This window comes from Camelus dromedarius, chromosome 1 (assembly GCF_036321535.1).
Source record: "Camelus dromedarius isolate mCamDro1 chromosome 1, mCamDro1.pat, whole genome shotgun sequence".
In the NCBI taxonomy this organism is placed as follows: domain Eukaryota; kingdom Metazoa; phylum Chordata; class Mammalia; order Artiodactyla; family Camelidae; genus Camelus; species Camelus dromedarius.
The window spans coordinates 111,230,676-111,253,290 of record NC_087436.1 but is presented as its reverse complement, the minus strand read 5'-3'; the positions used below and the strand labels follow the sequence as shown (position 1 = coordinate 111,253,290).

Genomic DNA, 22,615 nt, shown 5'->3' with positions numbered 1-22,615 from the left:
GAGGACAGAATCTCTGTTCATGGGGTACAGGACAGGAATGAGTGAGTATTTACTGAACAATAATCCAAACATCCATACTAGCACAACTATATATACATCAAGTGTCCTACAAGACATCTCCTCCTCGGATGTCTTAATAAGCTCCTTAAATTCTCCGTGTTGTCGGCTAAGAACCTGGCACTCTGCCAACACCCTCCTTCTGTAGAGTTGAGTTTTCTTGTCATATCCTATGAGCAGGGGGACAGAAACCCACTCTGACTGCCAGCTCCCCTGAATCCTGAATCATCCACCTTCTGGAACCCCTCACTGCCCTGGCTCACAGAGCTGAACAGCTCTCCCAGGTAGACGTGTGCCTGATTCACCCCTGTGTTTCCTGTGCTTTTCGGACACCATGTCCCTGGCTACTCTCAAAGGGACATTCGTTTCCCAGCTCCCATCTGTTCAGCACAGGCTCCTCCCCTGCCTGCCAACCTCAGCTTCCAAGGGCCCACCACGCCCAGGGCTTCAGCTTGCCTAAGTCACCATGAGGAGACTGGACACTGGACAGTCCTTTCGAGCACTCACCTCCTGCACTGGAAACAAACTTTCTTATACCAGCTCTTTTCTGGGGACAGCACCTCCCGGACTTGGGTATAAGCCATCATTCGTGGACCTGACATTAGGACCCCACAAAGGGGAAAGAGGTCAGCGAACGAGTTACCCATTAACTTTTGCTTTCCTGACAGCCTGGTTTAGATGACATTCAGAGTGTGCATGTGCACGCGCACACACGCACACGCACACACACACACACACACACACACAACCGATACTCAGCTCTAATCTCCCTGTTCATATTTATTTAGGCTGTCGCTAGACAATTTGATAGGCTTCCGCAGGACAAATGGGCCCTGCTCCAGGGGCCTGAGGACAGGAATAGCAAGTCTGGACAGACGCACTTTGGCAGCGCCAAGAGGAAGAGCTCCACAAAGATGAATGTCACCGTGTTGCTGGCTCCTGCCCGCTGTATTAATTTCTCCCTTAAAAGAAAGCTGACCCATTTTTTTCCAGCCCACAGCCCTAATGGACTCTTATTCAGAGGCCATCCTTCTCCCACATAAAGAGCTGTGTTGTATTTAATGATAAGCCTTTTAATGGAATTTGATATTTCTGGGTCTCTGGGAAAAGATCATTAATGAGCTTGCAAGGGCAAGGAAAAGCAGGTGTTTGAGGGGCATACTTCTCAAGGGCACACTACCTTGGGGGGAAAATGGACAAAAATCAGAAACAGGTTCTTTTTCACTTTCTTAAAAATGGTTTGGCTTAACTGAAAATGTGATTTTGATAAACTGTGTTTTCAAAATATGAAGCTATCACTCCTAACGCTACCCACCCCCCACATCCTATCTGCATGATCCTTACTCTACCCCCAAATGCTTCTGTAATCCTAATCATACCGAAATCATCAGCAGGGTGCAAAACGAGACCAAGACACGTGGGTCAACTAAGCAGGCTCACATCTGTCACTCTTTCAAACCTCTAATTGGCCAATGCCCATTTAAGTGACTGAAGGCAACACGAGGGGAAGGATGGAGCAGAACTGCGGAAGGGAGATGACTCTTTCTTTTACTGCCTGGAGCAAGTCAGCTCTGGCCCCAAACTTGCCTATTTAGTTGGTAAAACTAAAGCCTTGAGGTTAACCAGCGGTGCCCTCCTTCACAAAGCAGTTTATTGTTCATCACATAATTTAACAAGCCCTTCCAAGTCACACCTGCAACTGGAAACAGCCAGTGAGGCACGTGCAATACTTCTCTCAAGGGGGTTCTGCCATTTTAGCAACCCTCTGCATTTCCTGTGATGTGCTGGCACCTAGCGATGTGTTAGCAACCCTTACAGATGGGAGTTTTGCTGGTGCAGCCACCCTTTAATATGTCTCCTACTGGCACCCTCTGTGTCCTGGCATTAATGAAGGTGCTAAAGATGTATAGAAAAGGTATAAGCGAGGTCCTTGTCATCAAGGGTTTGACAGTTCAGAATAATCCAATTCATATTACTGAATATTACTGAGAGCAGGGCACTGTGCTAGAAGCTGTTGGAAGTTCAAACATGAGGAAGGCAAAACAGAGAGTCCTGATGGTCCTAAAGGCTTTCTCATACTGTAGTCTGCAGCATCGCTTGAGCTTGTTTAAAAGGCAAGTTCTCCAGCCTCACCCATGATCAACTGAATGAGAAATGATGCAGGTGGACCTCACCATTTGTGTTTAATACTAACATTTGAACAGCACTGGCCTAAAGAGCTTCTAGAGAAGTAGAAGAAATAAGACAGACACACAGTCTCTCTGACACCAGACGAAGCAAGCAGATCCGGGGCCAGGCAATGGACCTGCACCCATCACAGAGACCACAGGCCAACAACCTGCTGCAGCGATTTTAGAATCAGGCTAAAGTCACAGTCACCAATGGAGTCTTTAAAATGCATAATTGCCTGAGCCCCACACAAAGGTTTTAATAAACTGGTCTCAATTTTTGTTAAAAATGCTCCCTAGTTGATTCTGACAACTATTGCAGGGGTCTGAGAAGGAAGAAGCCTTCAGCAATGGTGAAGAGGATACTGTGAAAGTTAGTCAGTGGATTAATTTCCCCCGGCTGCCATAACTAATCACCACAAACATGTGGCTTAAAACAACAGAACTTTATTAATGGTAAAAAAACTTTTAGCTTTTCCTCTATGATCAGGAACAAGACAAGGATGCCCACTCTTGCTACCTTTACTCAACATAGTACTGGAAGTCTTAGCCATTAGCAATTAGGCAGAAAAAAGAAATAAAAGGCCTCCACATCAGAAAGGGAGAAATAAAACTATCACTGTTTGTAGATGATATAATACCACACATAAAAAAACCCTAAAGATGCTACCAAAAAACTGTTAGAACTAATACATAAATTCAGTAAAGTCACAGAATACAAGATCAATACACGGAAATCTGTGGCATTTCTGTGCACTAATAACAAACCAACAGAAAGAGAAATTAAGAAAATGATCCTATTTACAATTGCATCAAAAAGAATAAAATACCTAGGAATAAAGTTAACCATGGAGGTGAAAGACTTGTACAATGAAAACTATAAGAACTGACAAACTGAAGAAGACACAAATAAACGGAAAGATATTCCATGTTCACGGATTGGAAGAATTAATATTGTTACTATCATATCCATACTACCCAAAGCAAACTACAGATTCAATGCAATACCTGTCAAAATTGCTATGATATATTGCACAGAACAATAATAAATAATTCTAAAATTATATGGAAACACAAAAGATCCCAAATAGCAAAATAACATTGAGAAAGAAGAACAAAGCTGGAAGTATCATACTCCTTGATTTAAAACTATACTACAAAACTGTGGTAATCAAAACATATGGTACTGGCACAAAAACAGACACAAAGATCAATGGAACAGAACTGAGAGCCCATAAATTAACCTATACATATATGGACAATTAATTTATAATAAAGGAGCAAAGAACAGATAGTGAAGAAAGGACAGTCTCTTCAGTAAATGGTGTTGGGAAAACTGGACAACCACAAGCAAAAGAAGAAACTAGACACTATCTTACACCATACACAATTATGAAGTCAAAATAGATTAAAGCCTTGAATGTAAGACCTGAAACCATAAAATTCCTAGAAGAAAACAGATGGCAACCTCACTGACATGAGTCTTAGTGATGTTTTGTGGCTGTGACTCCAAAGACAAGGGAAACAAAAGCGAAAATAAATAAATGGAACTACATTAAACTAAAAGGCTTCTGCACAGCAAAGGAAACCATTATCAAAATGAAAAGGCAATGAACTGGATGGGAGAAGATTATTTGCAAATCATATACCTGATAAGGAATTAATATCCAAAATATACAAAGAACTCATGCAAGTCAACAACAAAAAGACCAACCATCTGATTAAAAAATGGGCAGGGTTAAAAATGGGCAGGGGCTCTGAATATATATTTTTCCAAAGAAGACATACAGGTGGCCAAGAGGCACATGAAAAGATGTTCAACATCACTAATTACTAGGGAAATGTAAATCAAAATCACAATGAGATATCATCTCACACCTGTTAGAATGGCTATTACTGAAAAGACAAGAAATTAATATTGGTGACGATATGGAGAAAACATGTTGATGGGACTGTAAATTGGTGCAGCTACTATGGAAAACAGTAGGATAGTCCTTGAAAAATTAAGAATAAAACTACTATATGACCCACTTCTGGGTATTTATTCAGAGAACATGAAACCGCTAATCTGAAAAGATATGTGCACACTTATGTTCACTGCAGCACTGTTTACAACAGCCAACATACAGAACAACCTAAGTATTCATCAGTGAATGAATGCGTAAGGATATGGTATACATATACACACAGTGGAATACTACTCAGCCATAAAAAGAATGAAATCCTGCCATTTGGGACAACATAGATAGACCTGAAGATAGTATGCTAAGTGAAATAAATCAGATGGAGAAAGACAAACATTTTACAATTCACCCACATATGCAATCTAAAAACACAAAACAAATGAACAAACAAAACAAAACAAAAACAAACTCATAGGCATGGAGAACAGATAAGTGGTTACCAAAGGAGAAGGCAGGTTGGGGAGTGGTGAAATGGGTGAAGGAGGTCAACTTAGGGTGATGGATAGCAGCTACCCTTGTGGCGGTGATCACTTGGTAATGTCCACAGATGTCGAATTACAATGCTGCACACCTGAAACTTATTAAAGGAAAACAGAACTTTGTTTTTTCGCAGTCCTGGAGGTCAGAAGTTCAAGATCAAGGTGACTGCAGGGCCACACTCCCTGCTGTCACTTCCAGCTTTTTGTGGTTCCAGGTGCTGTTTGGCTTGTGGCTGCATTACTCCCACCTCTGCCTCCATCTTCACGTGGCCGTTGCCTCTTCTGTCTCAAAGCCCCCTCTCCTTTCTCTTAAAAGGATACTTGTCATTGGATTTAAGGACCACCCAGAGAATACAAAATAATCTCATTTCAATATGCTTAACTTAATCTGCAGAGAACCCTTTTCCAAATAAGTAGCATCCACAGGTTCCGGGGTTCTGATATCTACTGGAAGGCTATTCCATGGTCGACCAGGGCTACCATCAACTGAAGACAGCATCTGCCAAGTGCACAGTTAGCACAAAGCTGTAAAAGATGGAATAATCTCTTGGACTTGCATTTTAAGATAACCTCTTGGGCAGGCATTTGAGCCTGAAGTTCAAAGGGGAAAGCTATGTGATAGCTGATCGGCATTCAGCAGGCAGGGACATATCTTTTCAGGAGCTCTGTATCCCACATTCTGTCCCAGGAGGCTGGGAACATGATTCCTGGTGATGACATCAAAGAGTCACACGTAGTCTTTCGGCTTCATGTTCTGAAGGTTCCACAGTGAAGAAAAAGACCCTCATGAGACCAGGGACAAGACAGGGAGAATTGCTGGTGTGCCCTGGGTTCCTGCAGACCCCCGAGCTGTGAGAGAGCTGCTTGTCTCTCTAGTGCCTTAAGCAACCGGGGAGCATTTACCAGGTATATTGTCTTACCCTGGAGGCTGAGAATACAGTGAGTAACTTCAAATAGGCCCATTAAACAGTCATAATGTGAACTGACAGCCTGGGCTTGTTATCTCGCCACTGCGGTTGGAAAGTAATTACACCATTGTCTCTGTTAAGTGCTGCGCCCATGGAACTGTTCAAGTGTTCGCATTATAGGAGAAAAGAGTTGTAGTAAATGCCTTTTAAAATATGGCAAGCTTCATAGTTAATAAGTATGGACCTCTGTACATCTTGTCTATTAGATTGTTTTTAACTAATCGATAAATACTCCTCTCTACAGGTCTTTTCCAGTCTAACTGACATTCTTTCTCAGCTGTCTGACTATAATAAAGGTGAGTTCTGCTCATAGAGATCTACCTCCAGGAAATAATCTAGCAAGAGTGCAGTGACAGAGTCTCAAGAATGTCCATCACAATACTGATTATAATACTGAGAAACTGGAATCAACCAAAATATCCAGTAATAACCCCCACCTATCACAGGGAGTCTTTCTTGATCCCTCAGATTGTTCAATGTCTTCATACTTCTTGCTTGGGTAGCATGTCAAAATTGTATTGCAATTTTTGTATAAAAACAGTAGAAGCTCTTTTAACCAGTCTCCATTCAATCACCATGTGGATAACTTAATACTCTTCCTCTGGAAAGCCACCACACTTCTGCTCACACTAATCCTCACTTGTTACAACTTTATGCCAGTTGTATTTGCTATTTTAAGTATGTAATTTAACAGCACACTGAGTCAGTTACATATGAATGTAAAGAGTAAGATGTTGTTCCTATGAAAACTGGACTGAATGCTTTGAAAAGACTCAGTAAAGGAAGTTGCTAGAGAAAAAAACCCTGGTATTCAATTAGGTGTGACAGAAGTGAAAAGTTTCAAAAGTTTAGAAGTAGCCTGAATTCCGACTGTTTCACATGTGTTTTAGGTTCTCATTCTCCACTTTAGGGACGCCAAAATGATAACGCATTATGGGCAGGTTAATCTTACATCCCGGTCAGGCTGGGACAGGTCCTGTTTACACCTGTTGTTTCAGTGCCCTCTCTGGTTTGGTTGCCCCCTTTCATTCTCAGAAGTGTCCCAGTTTGAATGATAAATTAAAAGATCACTCTAACTAGGGTCTAGTTTATGCAAGACAAATAAGGTGAAATGTCAATCAGCAAGTCGTCCCAAAGAATTGAAACTGAGCCTCACATGAAAAGATTAGTGAATAAGTGTTCATCCACATGCTTTACACTAGGGGTCCTCAAAATTTTTCCGTAAAGGGCCAACAGTAATTATTTTAGGCTTTAGTTGGTCTCTGTCACAATTATTCAAATCTGACATTTTAGCACGAAAGCTACCCTAGACAACCTCTAAATGAATGTGCATGGCTGTATTCAATAAAACTTTATTTTGGACACTAAATTTGAATTTCATATACTTTTCATGTGTCACCAAATATTGTTCTTATGTTTTTCGAGAACTTAAAAATGTAAAAACCATTCTTGGGTGGAGGGTATAGCTCAGAGGTAGAGTGCATGCTTAGCATGTACAAGGTCCTGAGTTCAATCCCCAGTACCTCCTCTAAAAAATAAAATAAAATAAAAAATTAATTAAAAATACATAAAGAACCCTAATTATCACCCTCCACTCCCCAAAAAAACCAAAACCAAAACCAAAATAAAAACCATCCTTAACTCACAAGCCATACAAAAATGAGCTGTGGGCTGATCTGACCTGGAGCACCATTTGCTAACTTCTGTTATAAGCTAAAAAAAAGGTTATGTATGTGTTAGGGTTTTTCTTTTACAGTTTTCACTTTTCAGTTATTGACAATGTTCACATGACATTGAATAGGAGGTCTTCTATTGTATTCACACTTCTTTCTTGAAGTGTAGTTGATTTACGCTGCTAATTTCAGGTGTACAGCAAAGTGATTTGGTTATACATACACATGCATACATATATATTTTCTTTTCAGATGCTTTTCCATTATATGTTATTACAAGAAATCATTAATTTTTAATGGAGGTACTGGGGATTGAACCCAGGGCCTCATGCATGCTAAGCACGTGCTCTACTACTGAGCTATACCTTCCCCTCTATTCATACTTCTTTCTACTTCTCATGCCTGTAAGGTCCATGAGATAAGATATCTTACATGGCACATGAAGGCACTCAGTAAAAGTTTCTTACATGAAAGAAGTTATGTTATGCAATACTTATAAAATGGAGGACTCACATAACCATTAAAAGTTATACTGGAGAGCTCCAGATTTACTGTGACGGGGAAAAAACCCAGGGGATGCAATAGCTATATATGATAGAACGATTTTTTAAAATACATGTCTGTATTGTACGGGAAACCACAGAGCAGGCTATACCAAAATGTTATTAGTTTTTATATCACTATGGTTATTATAGGTCTGGGGATACTTTGAACTCTTTTTCTTTTTGCTTACCTATATTTTTGATTTTTCTAAAATGGTTATGTTTTCTAGATATAACTGGTCATCAATGTTTTTATTTTATCTCATCATTCTGGTGTCCTGAAGGAATCTGGATTTGACCAAATGGAGGTACCAAGTTTGGTCCAACCCTCTGTCAGAGGTCAGGGGCTGGGAGTGACTCAGTCAGATGTTGGCCCATGAAGGACTAGGGAGAGGTCCACTTATTTGTCAGATATAGCCGGTTCTCCATTGTGCTCAGAAAACTAGAAATTGGAGGCTAGTGCCTCCTGAGTTCTGGCCTTGAGAAAGGTGCCTCCCCACTCTCCCATGAGATGACTGTATGTAGGCTGTGGTTCAAACGTGATATTTTATCCTAGGAGCTGCAGGAGGTCTAGGAAGAGTTTTGTTCATTTAGTCCATCGACAAACACTTGCTGGGCACCGATCACTAACCAGGTGCTGTGCCAAGCACAGGGGTATAAGAGAGAAGAGCACACAGAAATCCCTGCCCTCAAGGAACTTCCTTGGTTGGGAGGGAAAGCGATAAACAGATAAACAGATGGGAAAAACAGAAATAGCAGATGGAACTGAGGGCACCTAGGAGAGGGCTGGGCAGCAGCATGGTCTAGATGAGCAGCGAGGCCCCCTCTTAAGAGACATCTGAGTCAAGCCAGGATCAGGTAGAAGAAACCATGAGGTCAAAGGCTCCAAGTGGCCCCAGCCAGGTACCTCTGAAGGCCTGAAAGAAGGCCAGTGTGGCCAAGGAGATGACATTGAGAAGTGGACAGCAGCCACCTCAAGTGACCATGATAAAGAATTTATCTTAGGTGAACAGATTTGAGTCCGAGTGAAATGAGAAGCCATTGGTAGGTTTGAAACAGAAGAATGGCATGCTTTGGTTTATACTGTATAAGGTAATTCTTGCGGCTGTGAGAGGGGGCAAGAGTGGACCACGAGGAGGCCACAGGAGGGACTGGGGGCCGGAGGTGAAGGTGGCTTGGACTAGGATGGAGGTGGACGTGGAGAATGGAGGAGGCTGGACTTGTTATGTTTACGGGGTAAAGTCATCAGGACTTGCTTTAGAACTGGATTTAAACAGGAGAAAAACCACGGGGAGGGTTTAGCTCAAGTGGTAGAGTGCAAGCTTAGCATGCACAAGGTCCTCGGTTCAGCCACCAGTACCTCCATCGAAAAACTAACGAAATAAATGAAACTAATTATCTTCCCCCTGCAAAAATAAATAAGTAAATAAACAGGAGAAAATTCAATTTGCTTTTGTTTCTTTGTTTTAACATTAACAGATTCATTGAAATAGAATTCTTGAGACCATACAATTCACCCATTTGAAGTATACAGTTCAGTGGCTTTTAGTATATTCAGAGTTGTGTAACTATCACTACAGTGGACTTAAGAATATTCTCATTACTCTAAATAGAAACCCTGCAACCCTTAGTCACTACCCACCCTTGTACTTTGTATCATGTTTTATTTACCCATTCTTCAGTTGATGGACATTTAGTTTAATTTCCACTTTTTTGCTATTATGAATAATGTTGCTCTGAATACTGTGTACATGTTAATTCCTCCTGGGTATATACCTAGGCATGGGAATTGCTGGCTCTTAGGATAACTCTCTGTTTAACTGTTTGAGGACCTGCCAGACTGTTTTCCAAAGCAGCTGCAACACTGCACGTTCCCACCAGCAGTGGAGGAGGGTGTGATTCAAATTTAACATCCCCCTGGCTGCTTCGCGGAGAAAAGGACTGGAGCAAGGCTTGGGGGGAAGTGCGGAGACCAGAATGGTTATGCAAAGGTGGAGGCATCTTAGTAGGGTTCAAAGACACCCAATTTAAGGAGTACTTCATCCTCTTTTAAGGCAAAAAGATTTTTGTGAGACAGTCGTCAGTACACCATGAATCACATCGTTAAATTAAAAGATTCCAATGGAGAGGGCTTGCTGAAACAGATCTGCAGTTTTCAGATCTAGAATCCTAAAGCAGACTGGTATGGAACTGTTTAAACATCTGTCCCCACACAAGCTCCTGCAAGCAGGAGGGTATTTTCTGAGAAGCTAAGGGAGTCAGGGGCTGCAATAAAACTTTCGCACCTTCAAGCCATAAAAACACAGGACTCCAGCGGCAGCCGGGGACTCCTGAGGCAGCAGGCATCCCTCCTACTGCCCGGGAACCCTGCCGCGGCCTCTCCGGCCAGAGAAGGGCTGGCTTTGTTCCCAGCGGCTGGTTTTGACAACTGGGTGGCGGTTCTCTCTGCAATTCTTCTAGCTCCGGAACGGAAGGGAAACCAACTTCTATCAAGCTTATGATATGCCCTCCCCCTGGGGTGAGATGCTCCACTTACGTTCCTTAAGTCAGTGAACCCGCACAGCAAATCACCAGGGAAGAGAGAATAACTTACCTCCATTACAGACGAGGCAGATTGGCCCCTTTGGACTGAAAAGTCAGAAAAGGTCTCTCTGAGGAGACAGCATTTTAGCTGATACGAGCCCGGCAGGGATCAGGAGGAAGAGCGTGCCAAGGGTAACCCCCAAATTGTCTGTTCGCTCTCCAGGTGGCCTCATGTTTATTCTCTTTTAATTTTCATTTACACGTATTAGTATAAATAAGAGTAAGAAGTGTCTGTTTAGAAATAGATCTTAAATTCATTTAAAAGATAACTTGGAGTAGAAATTATAATTCTTTTTTTTCGAATCTTCTTTAATTTATATATTTTTGGGGGTCATTAGGTTTATTTATTATTTTTTTTAGGGGTACTGGGGATTGAACCCAGGACCTCGTGCATGCTAAGCACATGCTCTACCACTTGAGCTATACCATTCTCCCCATAATTCTTTTTCCTTAATATTTCTGATTTTCTACTCAGGGCCTAATCTCCATAACAGCACCATCCCTGTTCCCTCCCTACACAATCCGCTGTCTCCCCACACATCCAATATGACTGTCTCCACTAATGTATCTTCACAGACCTTGGTAAGGTTCTGGGACACAGGGAGACACAGCTCCCTTGGTCTGACTGTGCTACTATTCTGGAAGTGGTGTCTCTGACCTCCAGAATTTCCAACAGGAGGAAGGAAGGATCTACAGATCGATACCACACCACCACTCAGAGGTCCCCACTGTCAGGTTAAAATGCTTTCCCAAAGGACAGAATTCATTTTTTACTACAACACTTTACCAAATTCCTCAAAATGGAACTCATCCTAAAATCTGTGTGTTGGGTCTTCAGGAAAGTCCAATAAACAAAATCCTTCTTCCCCACTGAACTAACTAAAATACAAGACCAATGCATAAAGCCAAAATATCACATGACTGGTAAGATTCATACTAGAGACTGCGGCTTACGTCCATTGTCACGCTGGACTCTTGATATTTACCCACCCAGTCACAACGCTGGGCCCAGGCAGTTCTCCCCAGGTCTGCGCCTCCCCCTGCACAATCGATGGCATGGCCGCAGGGTAGGGTGTGTGCTTCTATGGGCAGGTCACTCCATGAGAAAGGAGGGAGAAAGAGGAAAGAATCATGCAGACCCTGCTCCTGCCCTCAGCCTCACCAATTACATCCACGTTTCCCCTCACCTGGGGAAGTGTACTAAAGATGGCTGAGGGAGGTTACGGAAACACAGGGATGACCAGGGAAGACGCATCAGTGGCACACACCCTTCACACCGGGTTCTGGAGGTCCTGGTTCTGTCACTACATCCTAATGTGATGTCAGGCAAGAATGTTGACCCTTTCCTGGGTCTTGGATTTTTCTTCTCTCAACTGGAGGTGGTGTTCCTCTCCGTGCCACGCAGAACTGCTGGGCACACAGAGGATAAGGAAGTACGTCAAAGTCTTTGCAAGGAACACAGACACTGGGGAATCACATGGAGCCACGAATGTACAGAAGCTGCAGTCACTTCATTCCTCTGTAGCCCTTATAGGGTCTTCCTAGATCCTGGCAGACATCATCTCAGAAGGGTGACTGAGAGGGTCCCTCTGGGTTGTCTTACTCCTTATACTTCTAGCTTGGCAGCTTCTGTCACTAAGAAGACTGCTCATGGCCTCTTGGGTACTTTTCCTCTAAATGCTCCAGATGAGAGGTGGTCCCACAGGTGTATTGTTGTCATCCTTGTGGGCTGGGTTCCCGAGAGTCAGCCTTCAGTTAGAGGGATGGTTCATGAAGCGGGAATGCGTGCCTTCCCTCTCATTTTCATGTTCTAATATGAAAGGGTCTTTTGCTAAAACTTGTATTTGGTAGCAGACACTCTATCCCTCTTCAAAAGTTGGAACTGGGGAATCTCTGGGTATAAGGGATGCCAACTTTTCTGGGCATGAGGATGTGGAGAGAGCTACAAAAGGAAAAATCGGCTGGAGACTTCTGGGAAGGTGCAAAATAGAGACTGGCTGGACCAGCCTGGGGACAGGGCTGAGCACACTGCCTGATGCTTTCAAGACCAAAGCATCCCACAGGTTTTAAAGGATTTGGAACCTCCTGTTCTCCCAATTAACCCCTCTGTGCCCACTCTACTGTTCAAACCTTTAGTTGTTTTGTTTGTTTGTTTGTTTAATATTTAGTTGTTCAAAACCGGTGGTTCTCAACCCTGTGTGAATGCTAGCGCTCTTGGGGGGCTTTGAGAAAATAGCAGTGCCTGTCACTTCTCTCCCCTCCTTCTAAGATGACCACCAGGGACTTGTATGCTTTTTGTTTGTTTGTTTTTAACTTTTCTTTAGAAATAATTTCAGACACAGGGAAAAAAACTGCCAGCAAAAGAACAGTTCAAAGAGCATCACATACTCCTTACTCAGGTTCACTTAGTCTTAACAGTTTGTTCCATTTGTTTTATCCTTTGCTCTGTTTCTATTTTCCCTTTCCTCTATTTTATTTAAAAGGTAAAATTCTCTTGAGAATAGGACATCACATTCACTTCCTTAAAAGTAAGACACAGTTAGAGGTACATTTCCTCAAAATGAGAGTATTTGCCCACATAGCCACAGGATACATGTCAACCCCAGTAAATCTAACATTGATACAAATACTTTTATTTTCTCTGTCATCTATTCAGTTTGTCAACTGACCCAACCATCTCCTTGTAGCATGTTTCCGTCCGGGATAGAATCCAGGCTAGGATCAGGCACTGCATTTAGCTGTCTTCTCACTGGTGTGGTCATAAAAGCTCTCCAGGTGATTTTAATGTGCCTCTTGGATTTGGGACCACTGTGTAAGTCAATATTTACTACATCAACTCTTCGTGAGTGTTTACCAGGTGCAAACGATTGTGAATAAATGAAGAAGCTTATTACTTTACGGGACATACTATATACAAACAAACTGTAGTATCAGATGGATAAGTATGATAAATGAAATATAAACCAAATCTTTAGGAGGAAACTTTAATTAAATTTAACAAGCCTACTGAAGGTCTACTATGTGCCAGGCATTGTATGAACTTCTATAAAAACAGATTAATAAGAAAAACATAATGCACACATGATTAATAATTAATGAATACATGATTAATTACAAGAGTGAGGTTTTTCTTGGGGGAAGTGAGACTTAAAAGACAAGTAGGATTCAATTTTTAGAGATAAAGACATTTCACAAGAGCAAAAATATGAATATGAGTGCATAGCAAGGCAAGGAAAGGACTGCACGTCACAAAGGATTTGAGAACTGGGTGCATGGGGTTGTACTAGATCTTCCCGGAAAAGTAGGCTGGAAAATGCAAGATGGTACAGCCATTTTTGGAAAATAGTTTGGTAGTTTCTTAAAAAGTCAAACATAAACTTACCATACAACCCAACAATTCCATTCCATAGGTATTTTTTTCAAGAGTAACAAAAATTTGTGTGCATGAATGTAATATTCATAGCAGCATTACTCATAAGAGTCCCAAAGTGGAAACAATCCAAATGCCTATTAACTGGTGAATGGATAATCAGAAAATGGCATAGCTGCACAATGGGGTACTCTGAGTAATAAAAGGGAGTGAATGAATGGTATATGCTCCAACAATTGATGAACCTCAAAAACATTATGCTAAGATTTAGCAACTAAGTGAAAAAAGCCAGATGGAAATACCACATGTTGTATCATTTCACTGATATGAAATGTCTGGAAAAGACAACTTTATAGAGACAGAAAGTAGATTAATGGTTGCCTGGCATTAGCGTGGGAACAGGGACTGACTATAAATGGATACAAAGGATGGTGACAGAAATGTCCTAAAACTGATTATGGTTATGGTGCAACAAATCTGTAAAGTTACTAAAAAATGTAGAATTGTATGTACACTTAGATGAATTTTATACTATGTAAATTATATTTCAAGACAACTATAAAAATTAAGACATGATCAAAATCAGACAGAAAGGAAATAAGAACAGCAATCGTAGAAATCAAAAAGGTAGTTCTAAAACTAAACAGGTGCAAAAGGCTCTGGACTGGACAAATTATTTAGAGGATTGGCAAATAGGAAGACAGGATTAAGGATTTCACCAGGATACAACAGAGACAAAAAAAATTTAATACCATTTCAGAATATGGATGGAGAGGCTTCATCCAGAAAAGTGAATGGAGGCAATGGCAGAGAAACAATATTTGAAGAGAAAGCAATAATTTTCCAGAATTAAAGAGAGCACAGCATCTTCAATAGAAAGTACACTCATAACTAGAGAGTTCTAGTGAAACTGCTAAACACCAAAATAAACACACACAGATCTTAAATGTGATCAAGAGAAAAGGCAGGTTACCTACAAAGGAATGAAAATTTGATTGGCAGTAGGATTTTTACCAGCAGCAATTACTACCAGAAGATAGTAAGGCCCTATCATCATTGTGCTATGGGAAAAGAACTGTTCACCAGAACATTCTATCCAAATAAGTGACCATCCAACGATGAGAGCAAAATAAAGACATTTTCAAACATACAAAGAAGTCTTTCCCCCAGCAAGACCACTACAGAAAGAACTATTAAAGGATGAACTTCAACTAGGACAAAAGTGAACCCCAAAAGACTTTAGATTCAAGAAAAAAAGTAGCAAGTAGAATTGGTGAAACGTTAGTACATTTAATTAATGCGACTATAAAAACGATTTTTAAATGTAAGAAAGTAAAAAGCAAGACGACAATGACAAGATGGGAAAGGGGAGGGCTGTTACATGGGGAGAGTACGCAGAGCTCTTTTGTAGGAAGAAAGAATTCCATGATGATTTTGTTAGAAAAATTATGGTTAAATATGTATGTGGAAACATAAAAGACCATTCTGAGAAGGAAAGGAATAATGCCTGAAGCCCTCAAACCAGCAGTGGAAAAGGAGGAAATGTATATCAGTTAACTAATCCAAGAGGAGGCAGGGATGGAGAAAAAGGAAGAATAAAAAATGATAGAAAATGAAAAGCACAAAATATTACAGAAGAATAAGCCCCAATATATTAGTAATCACAATAAATGCACATGGGTTAAGTTTACCTATCAGAGATACAACTAAAATAAAGCTTATAGAATGATTAAGGATACATAAAGAGATGAAAAATAGGACATACAAACAGTAGCCAAAAGAAAGGAGGCATATTAATATCAATATTAAAAATGTCTAATTTAAGCAATGAGCATGAAAAATGGTAAAGAGAGTCACTACATAATAAGAAGCAAGCGTGATTTCTAGTGCAGAATATACTTTGAGAAACACTCACTACCTACTATGTGCTAGGGATCGTGGCTGCTTTCTTCACTGCCATATCTTCAGTGCTTGGCACACAGTGTGCCATAAATATTAATGGGCAGAATGATGAACATTACCACATTACATTAAAATGATCTGTTGATGCATTTGTCATATCACAAGGGCAGGGGGCCCTGTCTTACTCAGTTTCATGCCCTCAATATTGAGCACAGTGCCGGGCACACAGTAGGGACTCCATAAATTCAAACTGAGTTCAAGGTTCATCTCTTTCATAAAAATCTCTCCTAACTGTTCTTACTCATAATGGTTTATTGTTTGTTTCTACTTTTACAGTACTCTCAAATTGAAATACCCAATTTGACTGATTATATAGCAGGGACTTTGAGTTTTCTCTCCAACCTTGTTTCTCCAAAAATATTTTAGGTTCTTTGAAAACAGAGAGGATGCCTTATACTGTGCCCAGCACTGCAAATCAATACTTTTTTGGAGTCAATATCACCATTCAGATGAATGTAGGCTAGATCAGCGGTGCCAGCAGCACATGCCAAGGCCTCCAAGGAGTATCTTCATTTCTCTTTTTCCACCCTTGACTAAAGAGATGGCTGTTAGGATAAAGGTTCATATGCAAAAAATGTGGAGAAGTGAATGGGAGGGGTGGGGGAAGGCCGCTAGTGTCCAATTCCAAGCCTCTGTGCTCTCTTCCTTCTGGCAAAACAGTCAGGAAGGAAAATGCCTGTAATCCCATAAAAATGTGGGTGTGGGGAAGTGGGAGGGAGAGAGGAAAGAGAGCAAGTCCCATAACAGAACCTGGACCCGACCTTCCACTAGCAGGCATTCTAGCAGGAGTTTATTATGAGATCCGCAGGAAACCCCAAGGCAAAGAGCTAAATCCAGACACCCGGGACCGAGTATAGAAGACAGAGAGGGACGTTGTTTTCCATCTACACACAAGGCACAAGAGGGGAACCCACCACAAGAAGCTCCTAATTGGCAGGCTTCGGGAGATGGTAGGAGTTAACAAAGGGCAGGGTGGTATCTTCCTGTTGGTCTTCAGAAGGAGGACAACACAGTCCCCGAGGTTCAGTCAGGGCCCTGGGATGAGGTAGGGCGAGGGGCTGGCTGACCCTCCCCCCCCAAGGTCCTTTGTAATCCCGTAATTAAATGGTGAATCGTTCACTTCCTCATTTATGCTCGCTCCCGCACACGTCTAAACCCAATTTGATAGTAAGTCCCCTGGGCTGCCTTCCAGGTTGAGTACGGCGCCACGCAAGCTGCTGGTACTCAACAAATGACTCAAATATTTATTGAATGAAGGATTAAGTGTATCAAGTGTTTAAATAGCCCACATGACCTCCTCCCCGCCTGTAAAGTACGGCGATGAATGAAATCACAACATTCCAGGCACGATCACTTGAACAGAGCCGGCAAAGAAAAACACCCCACCCCCCCACTCCAGCACTGATTCAACTCGATTCACATTCGCATCTTGGAAGTACAGACCTCCTGCTCAGCTTGCAAGCTGTAGGAGTTTCCTTGGCAAGAATTCTCTCTCAGCTGCCTCACGGTGGTGCCTCCAGAAGGTCACCAAGATTTAGGACCGCTTCCCTTCCGGGTTGGCCTCTGAGCCAAAGTTTCAGCTAGAATTCGGTCTGGGCTTCCCCTGGACGCGCCCACATTCCCTCCTCGGCCTGGGGCGCCCCGGGCGCGCAGCTCGCCGGCCCGCAGCGCCTCACCTTACCTTGGTGAGCTGGGCGATCTTCTTGCACATTTTCACGTGCATCTCGGGATCACAGTCCATTCTCCAGCCAGTGCCGCCACGGGCATCGGCTTTGGAGCCCGGGCAAGTCCCGGGCGCGTGAATTTTGCCGTTGAGGGTAGAAGCCATCGCTGAAATGCGTCTGGATTAAAGGGCTCCGCTCGTATTCTCGCAGCCAACGGCGTACACGTGCTTGCGCGCGCGGGCGTGTGAGCGTGTGAGCGTGTGCGCTTTCTCCGGAGAGGCTGGCACTGCAGTCCCGCCGCCCGCACCGCCCCGTGGCCCGGGCTTCCTCGGGGTGTCCGCCTCTCGGCCGCCGGCGATCCCACCCTTCGTCCTCCCGCGCTCGCTCGCTCCCTGGCTCTGCGGGCACCCGCACCCTGCGGCGAGGCGCGCAGGACCGGCACCCGCCGCTTGTGATTCGCGCGCAGCCCCGGGGCCCGTGCGGGTTTAGCGCGCCTGCAATAAGCTCCCGCGACGAGGAGCCGCTGGCCTTGGGGAGGTTTGCGCTGGCTGGCCGCGGCGCTCTGGGACACGTGGGTGGCGCTGGGCTCTAGACTCGGTGGCGACGGACCCCGCCCGTGGTGGCCATCCCAGGCCACGGAGGAAAAAGTGCCGGCCTCAGCCTCGGGCAGCCGGGGCGCTTGGTCTGCGGAGGGGACCCTGGAGACGTGCTGTGGGCGAACGGTTGGCGAGGGACCAGGCACCTTAACGGGTGCCCTCAGCCAGCGGCTCCCGAGCCTCAGAGCGCTGTGCAGAGGGCGGGATGCCGAGAGAGGGGCGGGGAGGTGAAAGCGAGTCTTGGGGACGCGAGGAGGTGCGGGGACCCGGGCGTGCGATTTGGGCTCCTGCTTGGGCTGCGGATAGGATCCCCCCCTTCCCCCATCTTGAGGAGGAGCCCGGACGCTGCGGGAGAATTAGCGGAGATTACCAAAGGGAAGGAGCCTAGGGGGCTGCGGAGCTGTTGGTGACCGAAATCAGGGACGAGAAAGAGCAGAATGTGTGTGAGGGAATGTGTAGCGTGGGAATACTCGCATATTTAGAGTATTTTCTGCAGAGAAAAGGTCAAACGGGTAGAGAGGATGGTGGCAGTTGTGGGAAAAGAGGAAGCCAAGAGGAATGGAGGAGTAACTGAGTAATAGATGGAACTGAAAGGCTAGGTAAACCGATCCCAGTGAAAGTGAAGTGACTCATCCACACACTAGGCCACCGGCCGACTGGAGCCAGAATCCTGTCGAGTCTGGGTTACGAGCTGGTGTCTTTTTTAGTTTGTTTGGCGAGTCGAGGGGTTAGCGGGCCAAATTTCTTTGTGGCTTGCTTCCTCTGGGTTCAAACAGTGGACTTTGGGGAAAGTGACAACACCCTGATCAGAATTTCCTTAAGTGTGAATAATAGCGTCAAAATTATAAGCCATTTGCATGGTTAATATATTCCATATTACAAACTGCTTTATATCAAGAGTTTTAATAATCTTGATAAATAAAATAAGCAAACTTCAAAGGGTCTCAGAAACCACAGTCCCATCCCTCAATCCTGCAGGTAATAATTCCCATTTTTACAGATGAGGAAATAGACACAGAAAAGTTGTACCAAGTAAGGCAATTAAAAGTAGCAGAGTTGTGTCTGAAACTGAGATATTCCTATTCTAACTTCCTTACTTTTGCCCCAGTACATTACACTATTTAGGCATGGCCAACCTGGGTTTTTGTTCCTACTTTATCCTCTTAGGTTACCTCTCCAGGACAACCACCCCCTCCTTCAACTCAGTTAGAAAACAGAATGCCTGAATCAGAAGGCACTGCCAGGAGGTTGATGTAGACTCTTGGTTCTATCCTAGATTCCCTGAGTCAACATCTCTGGAGTTGAGGATCTAGAACCCACATTTTAAAGGATCTTCCTATTTAATTCCAAATCGCATATTTAAAGTATTTTCTGCAGGGTCATACTAAATTTTACAGGAATTCAACCACTGTGTAAACTAGAGGAAAATTAGCCTTTTTGGTTCAGAACTTTAAAAAAAATTGTTCACCATTGTGGAAAATCACATCATCACGGCCTTGTGGCTCACAGTATTTGGTTCCTGACACAACACACTTGTAACTCCATGTTCACGGTGAGTCTGCCATGTAAGCTTCTGAGTGCTACATTATGTCGTAAAGATAATCAAACCAGAGCATCCCGTGTTGAAACATATGATTTAATTATAATTGCTTTCCTTTTATTTCCTCTTTATATTACTGTCAAGAAATTATACTGATCTTCAAAATGCATTTACTAATTTAAGAAACTGTGTGAATTTTCAGATAGTAACATGAATGTTATAGAAAAGATGATATTGAACGTGAACAGGATGGAGAACTGCTGCTCTTGCTGGTCTTATACACACTAAAGTTCAGTAATATTGCCATCTGACCCCAACTCTTAGTTATTCAATTATGATCTTATTGAGTCTGGGGGCGAAAATATTTTCCAGTGGGATATCTGAAACTTTCAACTTTATAATGGAAGACAGTGGGGAAAGCAGATTCCCTTATCAGGCTTTGTTGCAATGTAGCTACTGTAATCAAGGTACCACAAGCTGGCCTGTCTTGGAAGGAGTCCTCTGCAGTTGCTGGGGTTTTCTGGCACTGTGACCTTTCACACTGTTAGGAATGAAATAGAGGGCAGAAGAAGATTAAGCACCGTCTAACACAGGGCTGAAGAGTATTTGTTAGCCCACTAAAGTTATCTTGGCATTGTGCTATGCCCTTTGCACGTGTTTTTACCCCCGACAAACACACTTACTATCCTCATTCTACAGGCTAGAAAATTGGTGTGAATGGATGCTAAGTACTCAATTTTATACAGCTGGTATAAATATAATGGCGCTGGGTCTATCTGACTTTAAGGGCTATTATTTCCACAGCACAAAGAACAATGCTGGTGATCTGAAACTTTTAAAAACCAGAATCAATTGGTTTCTTTTTTTTTTCTATCATAAACCTATAAGCTTTTTTAAATAGTTGATGCTGATGCTGGAACTATTTATCTCATTCTTTACAGCTCTTTTTTTTTCAAACTGAAGTACAGTCAGTTACAATGTGTCAATTTCTTATAGCACAATGTCCCAGTCGTGCACATACAAACATATATTAAAGACCTATACTCCCATCTTTAATAGCCATTATTGCATTATATACAACATATTTACCCTATCTCTTATTGAACAATTCTTTTATTTTTCTTATGTTTTAAGCAAAATGTTTCACATGTTTATAATGTATATTTGCTGTATCATGAGAATATTCAGTTCTTTTCTAAAGGACAAGAAAAACAAAAAGGATATATGAAATTCATGTTGGATAGAACCCTTAAAATGTGTTAAGTACAGAGAGCATACTGTAAGACACGATACAGATAGAATGGAATATATGTAAAAAGAAGGAAACAAACAAGAGTGTTACTAACAGGTGGGAAAAGATGGAAAGGCCAAATTGTAAGGTAAAGATGATGCCACCTTCAGGCTGACAGCCGTATCATCCCTAAAATGCCATTCATTGTTGGCACTCATTTGGGCCCCGTGTACGTTCTGCCCCAGAAACACAGATGAAAAACATATGACTTTCAGCAGGCTGCTACCCAGGCATACCTGCCCCTGAACACTTCTAACAGAGCAAGCACCTATTGACTCTAGGCTCCCCCCATCTGCTGAACCTCCATTTTCAATTTCAACTGTGGTTCTCACGACCACATTTTCAGAAGTGAAGGCTGGTGCAGCAGACAGGACATAACAACACTGCATACTATAAGACCCAGGTAATGTGGTCCTCCCACCTCCCCAGTACCCTATCCTAAGTGTCTTAACCTTCACTATACCTTCCGACAGACTTTTATTTAAAAGTGATTCAATAAACCTTGTGATATGAGCATTTAAATTTGGGCTGTGAAGTTTCCTGTCCATGACATTTGGGATAGCCTGCCTGGTAGTATATTTGGAGGTGACCATTGCATCAAGGTAACTTCCTTCAAGACATCATACATATATCTTTGCACAGATGTGCAAGTATTTCCATAGGAATAAATCCTAGAATAAGCCAGTTTCAAAGAGTAAGCAAATTTTAAATGTGGATATATTTTTCTATACTGTTCTGCAGAAGTTATTTCAACTTATAATCATTAATAGTGCATAAAAATGCATGTCTTCCCATACCCTTGCCAAAAAAGCTGCTGTGGATCTTGAAATATCTTCCAATTTAAAAGGTGAAGAGTGTCTCCCTTACACCATTTGTTCGATTGCTGTTGAAACACCTTTCCACAAGTTGATCAGTCAGTGGAATTAAACCTTTTGTGCATTGTTTTTGCCTGGCTTTCTTCCTTATGTTAAAATAATCTTTTAGGCCCAAGATGAAGCCATTACTATGCAGGATGCCACATCAGCAAACCAAGACTGAGGTAACTTTTGTGTCCCTGTAAATGCTCTGTGTGATCAGAAATACAGGATATCCAGTCAGCCAATCCCCAAATGCCAAGCCAACTCTGAGCTCTATACTTAGTTCCTTGTTCCTTCTTACTCCAAACAAGGTTGTGAGGTGGCATCAGCCAATCAGATATTTTCTAATTTTCTCTTCCTTGTTCTTTATTCTTTATCCTATAAAAGCTTCCTGTCTTTCACCCCATTTTACAGCCTCTGAATGGAGACTCTCCACTTCATAAAGTACTAAAGTTTGTTTGTATCACCTAAATTGTCTTCTTTAATCATTTTTAACCCTTATTACAAGATCTTTCTTTGTAGGGGCTTTTAGCACTTTGCTTATCATCCGTATTACAAATATTTCCCCCAGTTAGTCATTTATTTTAGCTTTCTTATGCTCTACAAATATTTTGAATCCACTGATCTTTTCTCTTACACTTTCTGGCTTTTGCATTATGCTTAGAATCTAGGCCTTCCCCGTCCAAGATTAGTTTCTCCTAGCACTTTTATGGTTTTATTTTTCTTAAATGTTTACGTTTTTGAACTAGCTGGGATTCATGTTGCTATATGCAGTGAGGTTGGAATCCAAGCTTATGTTTTTCCAGATGGCTAAGCAGTTGCCCCGACAGGTATTGAATAATTCATCTTTACCACACTGATCATCCAAATGCTGCCTTAGGTGATTTCTTCAGTAGAAATT

The 22,615-nt window shown here is 42.4% G+C and overlaps 1 protein-coding gene across 1 annotated transcript in view; it reads right to left on the bottom strand.

Annotated features, from left to right (window-relative positions):
• FAM184B (family with sequence similarity 184 member B) overlaps positions 1–17,883 on the bottom strand; it is a 101,556-nt gene extending 83,673 nt beyond the window's left edge. Inside the window, exon 1 of the mRNA XM_010991026.3 lies at positions 17,448–17,883. Coding sequence (XP_010989328.3) covers positions 17,448–17,594 — 147 coding nt within the window. The 5' untranslated portion in view covers positions 17,595–17,883. The remainder of the gene's footprint in view (positions 1–17,447) is intronic.
• Positions 17,884–22,615: the final 4,732 nt, after the last annotated feature.